Raw genomic sequence first — 18,634 nt, 5'->3', positions numbered from 1 at the left:
GCAACTAAATTGGGTTGAGTTTTTGTTTCGTTTGGAAGTGCACAAATTCAAAAAAAAAGTAAGATTACTAATTAATTAATTAAGAAATCGACGCAAATAAATAACAAAAAACTAATTCAATATATGCATATGCTAGATATAGTGGAGTTGATTCCATTGCAAAATCGCCGTACGGAGAGATTTGATGTTTAATTTTTGACTTTGTTTTTATTACAGATTAATTTTTTAAGGTTTGCTTAGCGACTAAATTTTGTTTTGCGTATTAAAATTGCTTGCTTGAGTGTGTATGTGTGTGTGTGTGTGGGAGAGTTTGTTTGTGGGTATGCGTGTCTATGTGGGCGTGTGGAGTCTTGTGTGTATGTGTGTGTGTGTCCGTGTATTATCGTTCATATCAATATGTATATAAATATATAAATAAATTTATAGGAATATGTGTTGATTTATTTTTATGTTTTTCATGTTTTTTTATGCTCTTATTTCCCCGTTTCTTTTTTCAGTTTCTTTTCCGTGAAGCTTTACGAATCGAATATGTATATATATATAGGTGTATATATGATGTGCTTGTATAACCATTACGTCCTTCTTCATTTTTGCTGGCCTAGTTGCTGATATATTTGATAAAACGGAAGGACTCGCGACAGAAGATTTGTTTTGTTGTCTACGCTAAAAGATTTCTTGTTCTTGTTTGTTGATATTCTCATCGTATAAAACGTATAAAAAGCTAAATAGGTTGTTTTAAAAAAAATCTCTCTCTATGTATACGTAGATCTTTATATATAAATATATAAGTTTGTTTCATCATATTTCATTCACTCGTATCTCCTTGGGTCTTTTAACGTTTCCTTCCTTTCATTTTCTCGTTCATTTTGCAATTGTTTAGGATCTCAAATTCTTGTGCGACTCTTCTCGATCGATAATTAGGGAATCCCCGCCTGGTTGGGAAGTGTGTGTGTGATTGTAATTGTGATACTGATGACGCGTGCAGCAACCCATTCGGGAAGGTGGTCGTGGTCACGCCCTAGAACTCCCACTGTGTGGCCGAATCGGTGCCATCATCCAGCAGCTTGAACGCCCCGTTCTTCGTAGCGCCCAGGTACTTTCCCTGCTGCGATCTAAAAAATATAGTATCAGCATTAGTAAGAGCTCATAATGTAGAACCGCATTTAAATGACTGCATTTGTCAAATGGTATCCAACCTTATGCAGATCCTGGTCGGCTCGCGAAGCTCCAGGAAGAATCCATCGCTGGGCGCATCGGCATCCACCGAGATGCTTTCGCCCTCGATGCGCCAGTACTTGCCGCTGTGCGCCTTCAGATGCACCAGGCCCTTCTGGGCCCGCTCCACCAGGATGGTCTCGTAGGTGGCCTTATTGCACTCGAGCTTCAGGTTGCCGGGCGTGCGATAGCCCACGAATCCCTGCTCGCACTTCAGCACAAGAATTGGTCTGTTGATTAGCAAAAAGCCATACAATTAGCAATGAAAAACACAGAGGATGGTGTAGGCAATTCCATTACCTATTGATCAAGTAGAAATAGAACTTGGCAATCTCCTCGATCGACTCCGACGTGGCGAACAGATGCCCAGAGCGCTTGGTGGCCAAGAACTTGCCGTTGTTGGCCCGGAACGAGAGCGAGCCGTCGCCGTGCCAGATTAGCTCGAAGAGGGCGTCGGCGCAGCGACGATTCCCGGTGGCCTGGATGCCACCGCCCGCTGAGAGACACCAGTAGCGATCCTGGGTGGTGCGAAGGGCCCAACGGTGCGCCGACCAGTCGTACTCCAGCTGGAACGTCTCGTTCTCGCCCACCTCGTCCTGGTTGGCCGTCACATCGACGCCCTGCTTCACGCTCACGTATCGCAAATTGAGTCCGGCTATAAAGGAAGCCTGGGGCAGCGAGTCCTCCAGCGAGAAGAGCTCATCCCGCGTCACCGACGACGAGCGCGACTTCAACACCGCCTTGGAGCCAATCGGCGACAAGTACTGACCCTGACGATCGCGCAGCGCCAGATGGCCACCATGATATTCGGCGCTGAACAGGCAATCCTCGTTGCAAACCACCTGCAGTTTTCCATTGGCGTTCAGATATCTGTGCGGAGTTTAGGAAACAAGTTAGATTCATTGAACTCAAGAAATAAAACGATGGCAAGCCAAACACTCACTTGTTGTTGCACGTGTGCAGAGCATAGCGACCGCCCTCCTCGGCACGGAACTCCAGCGTAAAGAGCGTGTCCTCGCCCCAAGGAATGTTGGCGTCCACATGGATCTCGTCCTGCGACTCCGACAGATGGGCGAACCGCTTGCGTCCGATGGAGCGCAGATTCACCTGCGGCCGGGCAGCCAAATGGACCGTCCAGAACTCACTGGCGCCGGGCGTCTTGGCCGTGCAGACCAGTTTGTCCGGAGTGCCGCCCAGGAAGTAGCCGCGCGACTCGTTCTTCAGCGCCCAGCGGCCGCTGCCGTCCTCGCTGATGCTGATCTGGAAGCGGCTGCCCGCGTCCCGCTCCTCGCTCTCGCACAGCACGTTGCCAAACTGATCGACCGAAAGGTACTTGTTCAGATGAGATCGTAAGTAGATAATACCTGCAACAGATATGGCGGCGAAACGGATGAGTACTTCTTCTTCTACTTCTCTGAGATATATAACTGAAATTCTTATCAATACACCTGCTATACACTATATAATACCCCCTGCCAGCGCTTGGAACAAATTTAAAAATCGCGCTCTGTCGTCGATGGCATTTGGGCTATCGATATCCCGGCCATTTGGATTTGGCTCGCTTTCCAAACATTTTGAATGCTATCATCTATTAAGCCATTAAGCCAAGTGGCTCCATCCGTATCGACCATGAGCGCTAATATTCGGTTGGGAGCTGCACCCCACTCCACTCCACTCCACTGCAGTCCACTCTAGAGTCCACTCCAGTCCAGGAGCAAGAAATTTTCAATTTGGATGAGCTATTTTAATGGCCACAACGAATGCCGGCTGACTTATGGCTTTGGTATTATAGAAAATGTTTATTAATTGCCAGTGGCAACGACCAGAGCGGCGGCGAGACTACGAATAAAAACCAGTTGCACTTGCTGGCCAGCTTTAATTATAATTGCTGGCCACGGACACAACGGACTTGCAGTGCCAAGCGCAAGTCCGACTCCAAAGCCAAAGTCAAAGCCAACTCCAAATCCAATTCCAATTGCGATTGCGATGCAGCCGCCAGGTTGATAAATGATGCCAAATTCGTGAGGCGCTTTGTTTTCCACTCTCCAGCACGTCAAATTAGTGCAACTGGAATTATCCTCCGCTTCGCCAGAGACCCCAAATGATTTATGTTGCAAACAATAAGAAAAGTGAAGCAAACTAAGACTCCGCTAACTGGCCAAGATGATAGTGATTACGCTTGGCAAATGGCTTCGACTGCACCACTTAAGTGAAGGAGTGGGGGTAACTGGTTCGAAGTATTGTATATGCACCACTCCCCCCGGCTTCAAACAAAAACAACAAAAAACAACAAATAGAAGAAATAAAACAACATACAACAAAAAATGACTTGCAGTCGTGGGATTTACACGCTTATCGCTGGTATCTGCAGATAGTGCGGCACATGGATATTGTTGTTTGCCATTCAAATGTGAAATGCCATCGATTGGCCCGAAACCGAATGGGCACAGCTGTGATTGTATGAAATAGCATTCGTTTCCAAAACCCTTCTGGTTTCAGGCGTAATCAAAATAAGATCTAAACCAAAATCAAGCATATAATACTACTTAAGAGAATCCAATAAGTTTAAGGATTGGTTTTTCATAGTATGCAGGAACATTGAAGTTCTTCCTAAAACCCAGACTACCTTTCCCTTAACAATACCTATATCTTTACTAACTAAATACGGTTTGTTAGGCAAGTAGATGATCCCATAGAACTTGTACTCACTTTCGCCGGTGTTCGAGGGTTCCAGCGTCCACAGCTGCTTCTTCTTCAGACTGGCGCCATTGGCGTTGAGCTTGAACCCAAAGGTCTCCGCGGTCATGTACTTGTGCTGGCCATTGATCAGGCCGATGGTCCACCATCCCTTCTGTTGGTTCTGTGAGATGATGTCGCCGTTGCTGTGGCCCAGCTCGCAGCCCTGGCCGTTCATGGTGCTGATGGGAGCAATCTTGAGGCTGTCTCCGGAATCCGGCTTCTTTGCGACAGGAAGATCGAGCTTAATGGTGTGCTGCAATGGATGGAGGGGATCGGGGAGTGGGACGATTAGTTGTCTGGTGATGCAGGGCCGTAGTCTTAATAGTATGCAATACAATCTCAACATAGTCATGAATATTAACATGATTTAGTTGGGTTTGCAGAACATATAGTTTAGAAGAAGGTTATCATCTTGCTTCCAATAACATGATATAAAGGGATCGTATATGGGATTCTTAGAGTCCATAGAACATATAGTTTATAAGGAGGTATGTACATATATAGGTATCGAGGTTATCATCTTGAGCCTGCCTATGGATTTTATTGCTTACGATTTTGCCACTTTGGTAACGCCCCTGGGTGAAAACATTGATTATTCGTTTAATTATGTAAAACTATCCGCTTGATTGATGAACACTTTGTCGAGGGAGGGTAGGGGGTGCATGGCGGTTCTGGACGCAAGATTTATGTGTCGTCGTCGTCGTCTCTGCGCTTCTCCACCACTACTGGCTGTCAAACAGGGTCTCCACTGTCTCCACTGTCTTCACTGTCTGTACCGTCTGTGCTGTCTGCCATGTGTGCTGCATGCATGTTGAATGGCAGTGGGTTCTTTGAAGGGGGCGGGGTGTTTGCATACAGAGATCTTTGGCTTTGCCATTCATCTGAACAGGAAATGCAGATAACATTTGCATTACATGGCGACACATGTCGCTGATCCACAACTGCGACTTCAGCTCCAGCTCCAACTGCAACTCCTTTTCTTTTCTCCTTATTCAAGTCAGCTCCAATAAATTCAAACCCAACTGGCAGCAGTCAGACGTCAAAGCATCGATGACACTCCTCTATCGTTGGGATCCATCGATAAAACTGCGATTCGTAGCAGGTGTTTGGCTTCGCACCCGATGGAACTGGGGAACTGGAACTGGTATCACACCTACTGGGAATACACCGCATCCAATCCCCGATCCAATTAATACATCTGGAGCAGTGTAAATCCAACTTTGTTTGCATAATTGGATTAACAACTAATCCTCGGCCATCAATTTGCCGCTGGAAATTAATCAAGCAACCATTGATGAACAAAACAGCTGGTGAAAGATGCCACGGTGTTTTTTTCATAAATAAAGAAATGGTTTTCTTTGCAATTGAAATGGCAACAAATGTCGGAGTTTCTGAAAACCGTTTGGCCAACCGTTATTCACTGATAAATGAAACCGTCTGTGTTGCGAGTATTTAGCAGCTGCAGCAACATTAAGGCTGCAACAAAAACGCTGTGGCAAAGATAAATATATATATGTATATATAAATATATGTAGGTTGAATCATAATAAACATAAACCGCATCAAGCAGAAGAACAAGAACAACTCATTAGCGTGACGCGTGCCTGCTAATCAGAGCTTATGAATCGCCGGGCCCCGGATGAGTCAACACAACTCCGCCAGCCGAGCGGCAATAAAAAAAAGTTACTGGGAAAAAGAGGCGCACAGTCAGTAACGCTAAACATAAATTAAGAACATCAAGAAAAAAAAAAATAGAAAAAAAAGAAAAAAAGGAGAACTATATAAAAAAAGAGCTAAAATAAATAAAAAATATGACGGGGCACAGAGGAGACTAATATGCGAGCAGAGAAAAGAGAGAAACAGTCACGGGGGCACAATAATCATAATAAATAAGCTGGGGCAACACAGCAAACAGAAACAGTTGATGCCACAAAAGGTGTGTGTGTGTGTGAGTAGTGGAGGGGGAGGGGAGGGGCAGAGGGGGCAGTTGGATTTTGCATTCTAATTTCTCAAAAAGGCAAGCAAACACAAAAAGGGGCGATTTAGGAGTTGAAGACAAAAGCGTGACAGCAACTCCTACATTTTCCCACTTTTATACTTTTTTTCACATTTTTTTCTTGGCGTTCATTTCTAGGCGTTGGCTCCTGGACAGAGGAGGAAAAAAAAAAGGAAATGAAACATAAAATTGGCCGGAGGACGATGGCCTGGGCGTTGGCTTGAAAGCAAATCGCAGATGGCTGATTAACATCATATGCAAGGCAAACGAAAATGAAATGAAAACTCACATAAAACGAGAAATGAGAAATTAGGGCCGAAATTGCACAGGGAAATCCAAGATCAGCTTGAATCTGATAACAAATAAGTCACGAAAAACTGTCATTAGGCAAACCAAGGAAACCAAGGAAGTATCTTTGCATGAAGTGTTTCCCAAGAACACGGTTTTCTGAAGCGCAACTAGGATGGAGTTTTTGAAATGAGTAGTTAACGAGGTATAGCATATTTTCATAGGGTAAGTGCTTGTTTTAATATTATTAAAAATGCATATATGTATATACGGTTTGCTGTGTGTGTAACTTTTGCCCGCTTTGGGTGTCTTTGGGTTTCTTCTCTTTACTTTTGGAGTCAACGCTCGCTACTTTTGGATGCCTCGTCAGCTTAAAAGTTGTAGCCGTACCTTCAGCTCTCACCTTTCCCCGCTTATTTGCCGAGCAACTGCCTCTTAGCGTCTTTCGACATTTGTTTTTCAGGTTAAATGCAATTCGATAGGCGAAAATGTTGAGGCAATTTCGCTGGGAAATTAATGATGGCCATTTACAAGACGATTTCCACACTCGTGAGCAGTGCAAATCATAATTAATTATGCAAACGAGTCGTTTTTTTTTTTTTCTGTTTTTTTTGTTTTTCATTTAGTTCGTTTTATGCAAGGGGTCAGACCGCAGATCTCTGGGGAAGATGCACAGAGACACACGGCCTCAAGCAATTAGACAAAGCAATGTTGGCCGGGCAAATACAACAGTTAGACACCGTTGCAGCAGCAACTTGCAACAGCAGCAACATCATCATTGCCATTATCATCATTATCGGGGAGCCTTGGGGCCACAAGCAGCGCCAATTACTGCAAATGGAGTGCCGGGCATCGCCAAGCGGAACAAATGCAGCCGCACTGCCTCCACATCCACCACATCCACATCCAGCACATCCACATCCATAGCCATATCCATCCGTGCCCACATTATCTAGGCGAATATCCACATCCATGTTCGTGTCCATCTCGATGCCAAAAGGCGCAGAAGCTGTTGCCAAGTGGCTTTGATTCGGGCTTTGTCTGCGCTTACTACCCTGCCCTTGAAAAATGGCGCTCTTGACTTTCGCAGCAGGGAAAGTATTTTGAGAAGAAAATGCAATCAATAAAATATTCAAGAAATCTTGTCACTCTCAAGGGTTCGTTTGCATATGGCAAAGCTACTTCAAAGGAGCAATTCTATTCAGCTTTTTCAGATAATTTAACAAATTTTGGAATGATGCAGTTCTCAGCCATAATACACAGTTCTACCAAGTTTCGCAATAATAGCAGGAGAGTAACATAATAAAGAAATGTGATTGAGGGTATTGATTGTTTTTCCAGGGTATCGCAATGCTCGTTCCTTGGAATGGCACATCTTCGTGTCCGCTCATTATTATTCCGCTGTTGCTCCGACTTTTTCTTCTTGCTTCTCTGCTCTGCTGGCAAATCAATTAAATTACACTATCAATATCGCCGATTGAATGTCGCTAGTTTGTTCCCATGTTCCAATGTGAGTGTGTGCGTGTGTGTGTTTGTGCGAATTTCTGCAGCAATTGTATTGCATGTGTGTGTGAGGAGAATGATGGTGTGGTGTATCTGTATCTTTTATCTTTCCCTTGATGTGCCTCATGTGTATGTGTATCTGTATCTGTATCAGTATCTGTGTGTGTGTGGGCTTTTGTGTGGCATTATTAAAACGCAATCTAATTAAATGAAATTGCACACGCACACTACGACATGTGCTGTGTGCTTTTAGCAAATTACTAAAATGTAAAATATGATGGAAGCTTTATCGCATCCAGCGCACCTTTCACCAATTGACGTGCTGCTCTGCCAGCCTCTCCACCTCCTTTCCTCCCCTCCCCCTCTCTCCTTTCTCAACCCCTCCCCCCTTTCGAGCGCCCAACCTGCTTTTTATTTTGCGTGTGTTTCGCTCTCATGCGTGCTCTGCCTGCGTCGCTGCTTCTGTGTTGCCTGTTGGTTGTTGGCTGTTAGCTGGTTAATGATAACGGTACAGCTAGCTAGCAAGCTAGCTCGCTAGCTCACTGGCTCACTAGCTCACTAGCTGGCTAACTGATAAACGCAGTCGCATTCAAACAATGCGAACAACAGAAGAGATCCGAGATCTGAAATCTGAAATCCGTTGCCAGGTTGGGTTTCCAGTGCAGCTGTGCTTGGCCATTCGTTCAGCTGTTGCCACTTCATCTTCACTGTGGGCACTCGATACAACGAATAACCCAAATTCATCAATTATACAGAGAACAGGGAAATGTTAAAGTAAAGAGCACATGACTATAATATGTATAATACATTTACAATGTGACTATATCATTGTTACCATATGCTTTTGGGCTGTTTATCGTGATTTAATCCAGCATTAACATAGTTATTATATAATTAACATTTACCCATGTCATCGAATAGTTATTTAATTGTAATAAGATTGTCAAACTTCATTGCTCTACCTGCAGTATTTCTTATACAATTTGTGACAATGCAACAAATGTGTTGCATAAAAGCCAATGCTGCTAAGGCTGCCCATTGAGGAGCTTCCACTGTGTGGAGTGGCCAATTTCCATGCATTACTTTTCTACATTTTCGTCGCACCAAAAGACCCGACATGGTTTTGGCAATTTTTCCCTCATAAGCGCAATAAATCAGCCAGCAAAAGACGCAGACATCGATTGTGCGATTTTCTTTCATTCCATTCGGCGCTGACCGCCAACTGCTCACTGCTAACTGCTGGCTGCTCTTGTAAAGCATTTTATAACCAGCCTTAAATGAGGCGGGGGGCGGGGGGCAGCAGGGGGTTGGTGGGGGTTGGAGAAGTATGCTGCAGCATACGGTATATTTTACTGTAATGCTGCAGCAAATGGAGCAGCATTGGCGTTCTGAAAGTACACACACATGCGCACACATCATCTACGCCTAGCCTAACAAGCCATAAAACGTGGAGGGAGGGGAGTGGGGGGATTGGTCTCGTCTGCTCGGCTTCTGAAGACTCTCTTCTGGCCAAAGAAATAGAAACATTGAGGAGGCACTAACATATAGCGTAGAGCATATAACATATACAAACAGACAGCGACTGCTACAGTTAACGAGGCTCCCCATCAAACTCAGTGCAGCACCTGTCCGTCTCTGTTGCACTTTCTGCTCGCCATCAAGTGGCACGTAGCGCCCTCTCTATCCCACTTGCAACTGACGCACGCGCGCACGCGCTCTCAAGCGTTGCAGCATTGCATTGTGATCGTGTTCGTGTTGCGACTTTTATGGCTGTCAAGAATGCGGCGCAGCTGAGCCAAGGAGCCACAGAGAAATGCGAGTGCCGCACACCTGGATACCCTTTCGATATAGAAATATCGCAAATATAGAGATTGTTTGTAAATGCACTTTTCAGTGCGTAGAAATATACAAACATCTTTTAAAACTGATGAAAATATGATCCAATTGAATCTAATTGCATTCAACCAAAGCTTCAAAAAAATCTAATGTAAATTCTAAAATAAATGAAGAAGCTTTCAAGCATATCTAGTACCTTGAAACATTACATACAGGGTATACAGGGTATGTATGCTGCAGGGACCCATGGTAATGGATGGCAGCGATTCGAGCGGAGATACTCGAAATGTGAATAGTGAGTAGTGTATAGTGAATAGTGAATAGTGAGATGCAAAAGCGTTTACACTCTTCAGCTTGATGAGTTGCCTTGGGCCTGTTATTTATAAACCATTTTGCGGTTGTTTATTGTTTTCCCCCCTAACACAGGCGTTGAAAACAAAAGAAAACAACTTTCTTCATGTTTTTTTTTTTTTTTTGCGAAGAATTTACATGCTGCTCTTGCAGATGAGATTTCGCCAAAAGACGCAAGACGAAAGACGAAGGGCACACGATTACTTGCAGTTATGCAGGCCAGCCAAGAATCGCATCAAATACAAACGTATATATTTAAAAGCCATTATATATGGCCATCCATGATCAGTTACGATAATTGCGGACACGCTGTGATGGCACACATTTGTTTGCCCGCTGCTGTATAGCGGTGCAAATTGTTACATACCCATAATAATGAAGCCTTACGATCGACGACCACAATTCAATTAACGACGAATTCAATAGCCGATCTGCCGATGACGATGCCGATCTGGTCTACATATCATCTGGTCTACAAATAACAACCGGCGATCGTTTGTCACGGCAACCACTCAACTGAGATCAACTCAACCACTCGACCACTCATCAACAGGTCACCTTTCCAATTGTTTTATAATTACCCACCGCAACGCTTTTCTTTTATTTTTTTTCCACCTCTCTTCTTTTTTTTTCCTATTTTTGCGGCCTTTGCATTTTAGAAAGCGCCAAAACAAGTGCAGCAATCAATTATTACGAGGCAAAAGATCGACGGCTTTAAAAGTAAAAGTCTCCCGAACGAGCGACAAAAGATTAACAATATGTTGTAGTTTGGTTTTCGGTTTTTAGTTTTCTGTTTTTAGTTTTCGGTTTTCTGATTTCTGTTTTATGTTTTTGACGGTTTGCCAAAAACCGTTAGAACCGCGCTGGCGTTCGCAATCGAAGTTGGCTCCAAAGCCCAGTGTTATGCAAATTTGGAAGCCAACGGCGTCTTCTTCTACCTAAAAATAACAAACCGAATTCGGTTTTAACGATATGCACGGTGAAAAACGATGGATACAGCATATAAAGATGTATACTGTTATATTGTTACGTTTCTCTCAGTGCATGCCATCAAAACAGATCCGATCCAGTGCAATTTACAGTTGAAACGAGACGATCGGACGGACGGACGGACGGCAATCAAAAAATCAAAATCAATAATGAAATGGAGTGATTTCAAATAGAGAAATCAATGAAAGCCACCAAAAAATAAAGGCAGACCAGACCAAAAACTGAACGAAACAAGACAAAACGGTTTTGGGTTCGAGTTTCGAAATCCATCTCTATCTTTTCTCCCCACCTCACCTCTCTTCTCTTCTTTCTTTTGGAGATTAGAGCGAATAGAGTGGGGGGTGGGGGCAGAGAATATACCATATACATATATCAAATAGACGGATCGACGGATAGACGGGGGATGGCCTGCAATTAAGTTGAGATTTGGTTTATTGAACACATCTGGGGGCATATGAAAACATCTGTGGCATGAGATACAAATGTATCTGAGGCAAAGCAGTTAACGGTCTCTTCTTCGTTTAGTTTAGTTTCGTTTCGTTTCGTTTCGATTCGTTCGCTTCTTCGTTGTTGTGGCAACACTGAAATTACCGCTGTGCTCTCGGCGAAGCAGGTAAAATGATTTATGCGCCAATTATATATGAACGCCGACAGCAGAGAGCGCGGGAAAGTCGCTTGGAAAATCTCCGAAGCGTTCGACCCACCGTCTACCACATTTAAAAAACGACCCCCCTCCCCTTTTACCGTGCTCGAACCCCTCACCATCGACCGGTGGTGCACATTAATAATTTGTTCGCATTTTCAATACATAATAACAATGCGCATAAATATCACGGAGTCGAGCAAATTGCATAGAGCAGATGCCTCTGGCGGGCATGAAAAAATGCATTTGTACCACCGATCAATATTTTGCCATCTTTCACAAAGAGTCAAATCGAATTAAGGGGCTGGCCGTTGCTCGTTGGCCGTTAGCTGGGGCCATTCAATTCTAATTTATTATTATTATTACAGCCATGAATTATTTGCAGAGCTTGGAGCTGCATATTTCCCTGAATATTAGTCCATATACAAGTATTACAACGAAATCCGGACTAGAAAATCCTAACAACTGGAATATATATTTAAATAATGTCCTATCAACTGGAATATGTATTTATATAATGTCCTATCAACAGGAATATATATTTATATAATGTCCTATCAAGTGGAATATATATTTATATAATGTCCTATCAACTGGAATATATATTTATATAATGTCATAACTGCCTTATAACGACGTGTCTTAAACGTGTCTGTTAACTTGAAATACAATGTTTAAATTGGGTATTTTGTGAGTTTAATTAGCTGGCAAGAGCTGGAAATGATCGCGACAAACTATCTTTAATTTCGGTTAACCTCAAACTGAACCTGCAGCTGAAATGTCTGGGACCGAAGCGCCGTGGCATTTATGTCTCACTTGACAACCAGCTGGACCAGTTGTAGTGGGACTCGCATTCGGATTCGGATTCGCATTCGGAGTTGCACTGGCCTCCAGTCACTGCTGCACTTCACCCAAAAGCATCTTTGGCATCTGGTTGCGGTTTTTTTTCCCATTTTTTTTGCAGTTTGTAGCGCAACAAGTTTATCAGCGGCGCACAACTGCAACTGCAACTTGCACTTGTGTGGCATGCGCCACTTGCCACGCCCCCTCGTATGCCAGCCAGCCGCCTTCCAGTTTCGCGGCCCGCAGCTAAATGCAAAAAGTGCCAAAAGAAAAGATGGTTTGGACAAAATGAATTTCTGTGGCGACACCACCACTGGGAAAAACCCGAACGCCACTTACCACCCGTCGCTGAGGATATTAGCATAAGTCTCGCAAAGATGCTCACAAATTTAAGCCATTCAAAACATATCCATTTTGTTATATAAAGCAGCAAACATAAAGCGGTAGCAGAAGAACCCAATGCCACATAAAGTTATCAAATTACATATTTGGAAATGTCTTTGTATTCAGTTCAAACGTCAAACGAAACGAATTGTTTGTTAACTAGTCCAAGCTTTGATTTTGACTAATGGAAGTAATTTAAGCTTAAGAGCATGTAATACTATTTTCAAAATAAATGTTCAACAATTGTAGTAAATCTTTTGTTTGCATATCATTCACAGCACATTCATTGTCAATTATCCAGCTAAGCCAAGTGCAGCTCGTTGGATGCAGTTAGTGGTGTTGATAAGTCGGTTTCATAAATATGCATTTCGCCTTATCGAACGGAAGCGCTGATATGTTTCAGCCCGCTGATGCCAAGAGGCCAATGAACCCGACCAAATATCATCGGCAGAAAAATCTGAAAAGGCTGACGGCAACGAACCGCGAGCATATCAATTATTTGTACTGCAATCGCTGCAAGGAAATGGGAATGGGAATCGGATTGGGAATGGGAATGGGTATGGATATGGGTATGGGTAGGAACCAAGTGCAGCAGAGACGACGACAGGCGGGCGCCTTCGCACACCCGCCGGTCCAAGATTTCAAAATACCATGCCCATTTGCATTGATAATGCCCAACAAGAAGAGGAACAAGTACGGGGAGTCAACGCGGGCCATTGATATATGGGCCTTAAGTGAGTTTTTTAAGTTGGCAGCGAAGGCGAAACACAAGAGGCAGCCTGCGCCTGTGAATCACAAGTAGTCGGGAAGTAAGGAGCTTGGTTATTCAACTGCGTCGTTGAAAGCGAAACCAGTCAACAAGAAACAGCAAAAAACACAACAAGGAGTCAGCAGGAGTAAGGAACAGGAATAACAATGCAACGGGGGGGGCAGGGGAGGGTCGAGACACATGAGTCAGCCAGCCACAGCAACAGATATACGGGAGTACTGGCAACAGAGCCGAGAAACCAAGAAACCGAGAAAACTTGGGGGCGTCGCTCCGTTGCCTAAGAAACTAACAAAGAGTTCGACTCGGGATCGGAGTTGGAGTCGGATTCGGAATCGGAATCGGAATATCGCTATCAGACGGAACTGAAACCCTTTTGTGACCCGCAGGGATGGATTACGATTTGATTGCCAGAAGGCGCACAAAGAAGTGCCAACTCCAAAGGGTAAATATAAGTAAATAAGCGAATGGAAGGCGATAATGAAAGGGAAATGCACTTGCAGGCGATATAAATAGCTAGTTACAGATGCACTTTAATAAAGCCTTACCGGACTACAATTCGTTATTTGATTACTTTAGAGTAGCTGTAGAATAGCAAACCAAAGAGCTGCTTTCATTTAATGGAGAAAAATACACTTTTGATGCACAAATGTGGCGCATCAAGAATCGACTTTAAATGCAAAATCGAACAAAGAAATGCGAGTTGAATGGAAGAAGAAGTGTGCCTTCGGGAATATTTCCACAGGCGATATATATAGCTTATCCCGTGTGGCTGGCATTCCGTTCAACCCTAGACACACCCATCACTTCGCGCCACACCCCCTGCACCCTGCCACCCGCCCCCGCCGCGGCAACAATGAGTGCGTAAAGTGCGTTCAAGGACGGGCGACAGCTGCAATTGATGACAGATACGCGGGGGGTTGGGGGATGGCGAATGGGTGTGTGGGAGGGGGAGGAGGAGGGGAGGCGACACAAGACGGGGGTGTAATGCGAGCATATGCAGCCGAAATCCACAAACAAGTACATAGGCACACTCCCATAAATAAGCGCATACATACAATAGCGGCCACAAACATAGGCTGTGTTTTTAAAAATGCACCAATAAAATACGTTTAATGGTATATTTTATATATATACAGAGACACAGTTTTCAGTGCACTTTAATGCATTTATAGATTGAAACATGTGAAACAATATACAAATTTTCGGCTAAAACTAATGGGATGAGCACGGCTGTATTGTGTGTTCTTCATCTTTGGCAGAATGTTGCGACAATGGCTTCTGCGGGCAAAGAACTTCAAGCAGCGAAGAAGTGAAGAAGCAGCTCGCCGGGCGGGGGCAAACCAGGGAGGGGGTGGGGGCACTGACTTGAGCTAAGGTGGTGTGGGTGTGCACTGCGAGAGGGGTTGGGGCGGGGGTTGTCTTTGTCGGTGTACCTGATTTCCGGCGCGCAGCGGAAGCATTCGATTGCCATTCCACATAAGCAACCGGCCATATGCACGTATACTCGTATATATATCCATACATATATATGTACATATACATATGTATAAGATATGGGAGACGCTGCCATTAGCACAGGCCAAATCACACAAACAAAACGTGACTCAGTGTGAGGGGTTTTATGTGCCATAAGTCTACCTTCCTGCCATTTTCAGGGGAATTTCGCTCCTGGCATACTAATTGATCCCGAGAACCGAAACGAAAAGCCGGACGGCTAAAATGCAAAATCCTCATTGAAAATTATTGATTTGCCATTTTACTGGGGTAGGGCAGGATACCAAATGCGGGGGGAGTGACAGGGTGACAGGGCGCCAGGGGGTGATTGTGCAAAATGAGGCAGAAACGCACTGCGAAAACAAAAGAAATATCCATGACGTGTCGTCCGTTCGTCCGTCCGTTCGCACATCGCCCACCATGGGTCCAAAAACAAAAAAATGTTTGTCAAAGCCAAATTGTAATTTTCCAATTGAATGCAATTCCTCGAACGAAAAATAATACCCTACCCAGTTGCAGTGCTGCCTTAACTTTGGGATCGAACTTGATGAAGCCCTGCCCATTTGAACTTATTTTTTAAATATATGAGCTGTTTTTAAGTCTTCATCATAATTTTAATATGTAGAATTAATGTAGACAAAGAAAACGGTTCAATGTGAACAATTTAATGATCACGAATTTGGGAATTTATGAAGTTTACATGGCGTAACTTGAATAATCCCTTTTAAAATGGCTTAAAGAGTGCAAATACTTGTGTCTTTGACCTGCGCATTTCCCATTGCGCTACTCCATTTCTTCCAGTGCAGACGGACGGCAGGACAAACGGAACTTACGGACGGACTGGAGCGGAAGAGCAGACACGGATACATACACACGAATACGTATAGGAATCGGATTGGGATGGATTGGATGCGTTTTTGAGCGTGGCAACAAAGGACCAAAGAGGAAAGTCCGTGCGGCCGAAGGAGAGGAGCTGGGGAAAATGTAAACAAGGCAAAGCCAAACTTGAAGAGGGAGCGATAAGAGAGAGCGGGAGAGAGAGGAATAACGGTTAGAAAGGGGGCGGGGCCATGAAAAGGGGGCGGCGGCACCTTTACTGCGTGTTTATGTCTGTTTATAGTTGAACTTGAATGATTGAAACGAGTCAAAAGAGAGAAGAGTGCAAAAAGCCGAAGAGAGCATAGTGGAGCGGAGCGGAGAGGAAAGGAAAGGAAAGACGAGGAGAGGAAGAGGAATGCCAATGTCAAGGCAATTAGCCAGCCGAAAGCCGGTTGGAAAAATCAGCGGCCGAACTGGAAAACAATGCCACAAGGTGGAGCAGCCGAAGGAGAGCTCAAAATGAAATGCTAAAGTGAAAAATGCTAAAGCAAAAAAAAAAAAAATGAAGAGACGGAGAGAAACAGAAAAACGGGCAGCGAAGCGAACTGACAACTGCCATAGATTTTATGACTTGCAAGAGGCCCAGAGTAAAGACCGTGGCCATTGGCTTTACACCTGGAAATGGAGCAGCAGCAGCCGGCTCTGTCTAATTTGCACAAGACGTCTGGAAGTAGAGATGGTCGCGTGATACGATTATCTATTATGCTCGTCATTTTCCCCATTGAAAACAGTTTATAAGTCAAAGTATGAAACTAATTAAGTATCCTCTTTGCAACAAAACAAATCCTACACTCCAAATTCAGATTGAATGTTGAAGTGCACGTTTATTTGCCTGAAACTGTATTGCAAATGAGAGGCAAACAAGCCACACGAAATTCGAAATATTTATTACATTTCTTGGAAAATCGCAAATTTGCCGTGGCACGAAAGGTAGCACGAGAGTGGGCCATCTCTAGTCTGGATGAGAGAGCGAAGGCAAGGAGAGGAGAGCCATCTTTGGGCAAGGAATTCCACTTACTTTCTTTGCTTTTGCTGCTCCTTCTTTTTGGCTCTATGCTCTTTGCTGCTTCTGTTGTTGTTGCTGCTGCTGCTGCTGCTGCCGCTGTTTTTGTTGCTGTTGCCGAAGTTGTAACTGTTGTTTTTGTTGCTTCTCGGCGAGATCGAGATGTCACTTAGTTGCTTGTTTTATAGTATTAGTTTGCTGATTATTATCCTGTTTTCGCGTTTTCTATTTAGCACTCGCTCTCTCGTCTCCTTTTCGTCTGCCTTTTAGCCGGTGTTTTTTCAGTGCGTTTACGTGTGCGTGCGTGTGTGTGCGTCTGTCGTCACACCCTTCACTTCGCCAATTCGAATTTCGAATATATATCTCTGGGAATATCTGGAATATTTTTTTGGCCAACCAATTTCTCACACTCACACAATGTAAAAAAAAGTGAAGAAAAAAACGTAAACAAATCACGGTCAGGGCGGCAATTAATTTGTAATTTCCTCTATTTGTTACCCTGCTCAAATTGGCAGAAGGCAATCGAACGCTTTGCTTTGTCCGGCTCTATTTTTGGTATGGCAGAAAAGGATTTTCACGATTCGAGATTTCTGATTGCAGGTTTTTCTAAGACGAGACGCATGCGCGCACAAAACTTTAAGTTTTACTTCTGCGAGAGAGAGAGAGGAGAGAACGACCGTTCACGAACTGCACTCCAGTGGGAATGAAACCCGTTGCGAGCGTAGCCGCGCTATTTGTATCGCCCGCCGGAGATGCCACTGTTACCATTGCGGCGGTTTCTCGCCATAGCAGAGCTCTGTTAGCACTGCCGTTTAGCTACCGTTTGAACTGAAATACAAACCTTATGAATTGATATACTTGTAATAGGCGTAGCTATAAATGCAACCTGATATTGTATTAAAGCTAAACAAATAAGAAACTTATTCCTTGCTTTTATAAAGGAATAGTATTGAACAAATTGTTGGCAAGAAAACACACAGAAAAACTTTAGCGGAAAAAGGGCTACGATCGCAGCGCAGGCGAAACAAGAGCCAATTGGTTGTCGCTGTGGGCTAACAGAAACAGAGCAGGCGTCTGTTAGCCAACAGCGCTGTTAGCTTTCGCGCGGGTTTTAAAATCCGAAATCGTAACGGTCCCTGGGCAAAGGAAATGTGCATAACTTAAGCGCATTGCATATTTAATTGCAGATGCAGCCCAAAAGTGCATCCGAAACTGCAGCTGGCCACCCGAGAGACGCGTCTCGGCCGTTTTGCTTGGCTGGCAACCGAGACTTTGGTGGAGATGCTTTATGCTCTAATAACCTGCACTGCATTTGCTTTTATTGGATGTTGCACGTTAGTTTCGGACCTCCGCTCCGATTCGGGTCCGGATTTCACCAAAATCCTTTAAATCAACACACATGAATATTTATACTGATTTTAGATTTTACAGTTGTTAATCACTGAATATTACTGGCGGCCGTCTCCGCTCTTCACGGCTCCTTGACTGCCAGCAATCTTAAGCGGAGTTAATTATGCTCGCAAATTAATGTTAGACTGCATGCCAAGTCATTTTCAATTCACCTGTGCTTTTTTTAAACACAATTTAAGCTCTTGCAATGCGCGCTCTCTGCTAAGTTTGTCGCCTTCACAGCTCTGATTTGAACTGTTGTCAACGCAATGTCGCATTTTACCCAGGGTTGTCATGCCAGAAACTGTTATT

The 18,634-nt window shown here is 44.1% G+C and overlaps 1 protein-coding gene across 1 annotated transcript; it reads right to left on the bottom strand.

Annotated features, from left to right (window-relative positions):
• Positions 1-749: 749 nt before the first annotated feature.
• LOC122625057 (protein singed) lies at positions 750-17,648 on the bottom strand. The gene is made up of 6 exons (XM_043804912.1): positions 16,949-17,648; positions 3,925-4,207; positions 2,159-2,579; positions 1,516-2,085; positions 1,197-1,445; positions 750-1,112 (listed from the first exon to the last, which is right to left on the bottom strand). The coding sequence occupies exons 2-6, from the start codon at positions 4,127-4,129 to the stop codon at positions 1,019-1,021; spliced, it is 1,539 nt and encodes a 512-aa protein (XP_043660847.1). The 5' UTR covers positions 4,130-4,207; positions 16,949-17,648; the 3' UTR covers positions 750-1,018.
• Positions 17,649-18,634: the final 986 nt, after the last annotated feature.

This window comes from Drosophila teissieri, chromosome X (genome assembly GCF_016746235.2).
Source record: "Drosophila teissieri strain GT53w chromosome X, Prin_Dtei_1.1, whole genome shotgun sequence".
NCBI lineage: Eukaryota > Metazoa > Arthropoda > Insecta > Diptera > Drosophilidae > Drosophila > Drosophila teissieri.
This window is presented reverse-complemented; position numbering and strand designations above follow the sequence as displayed.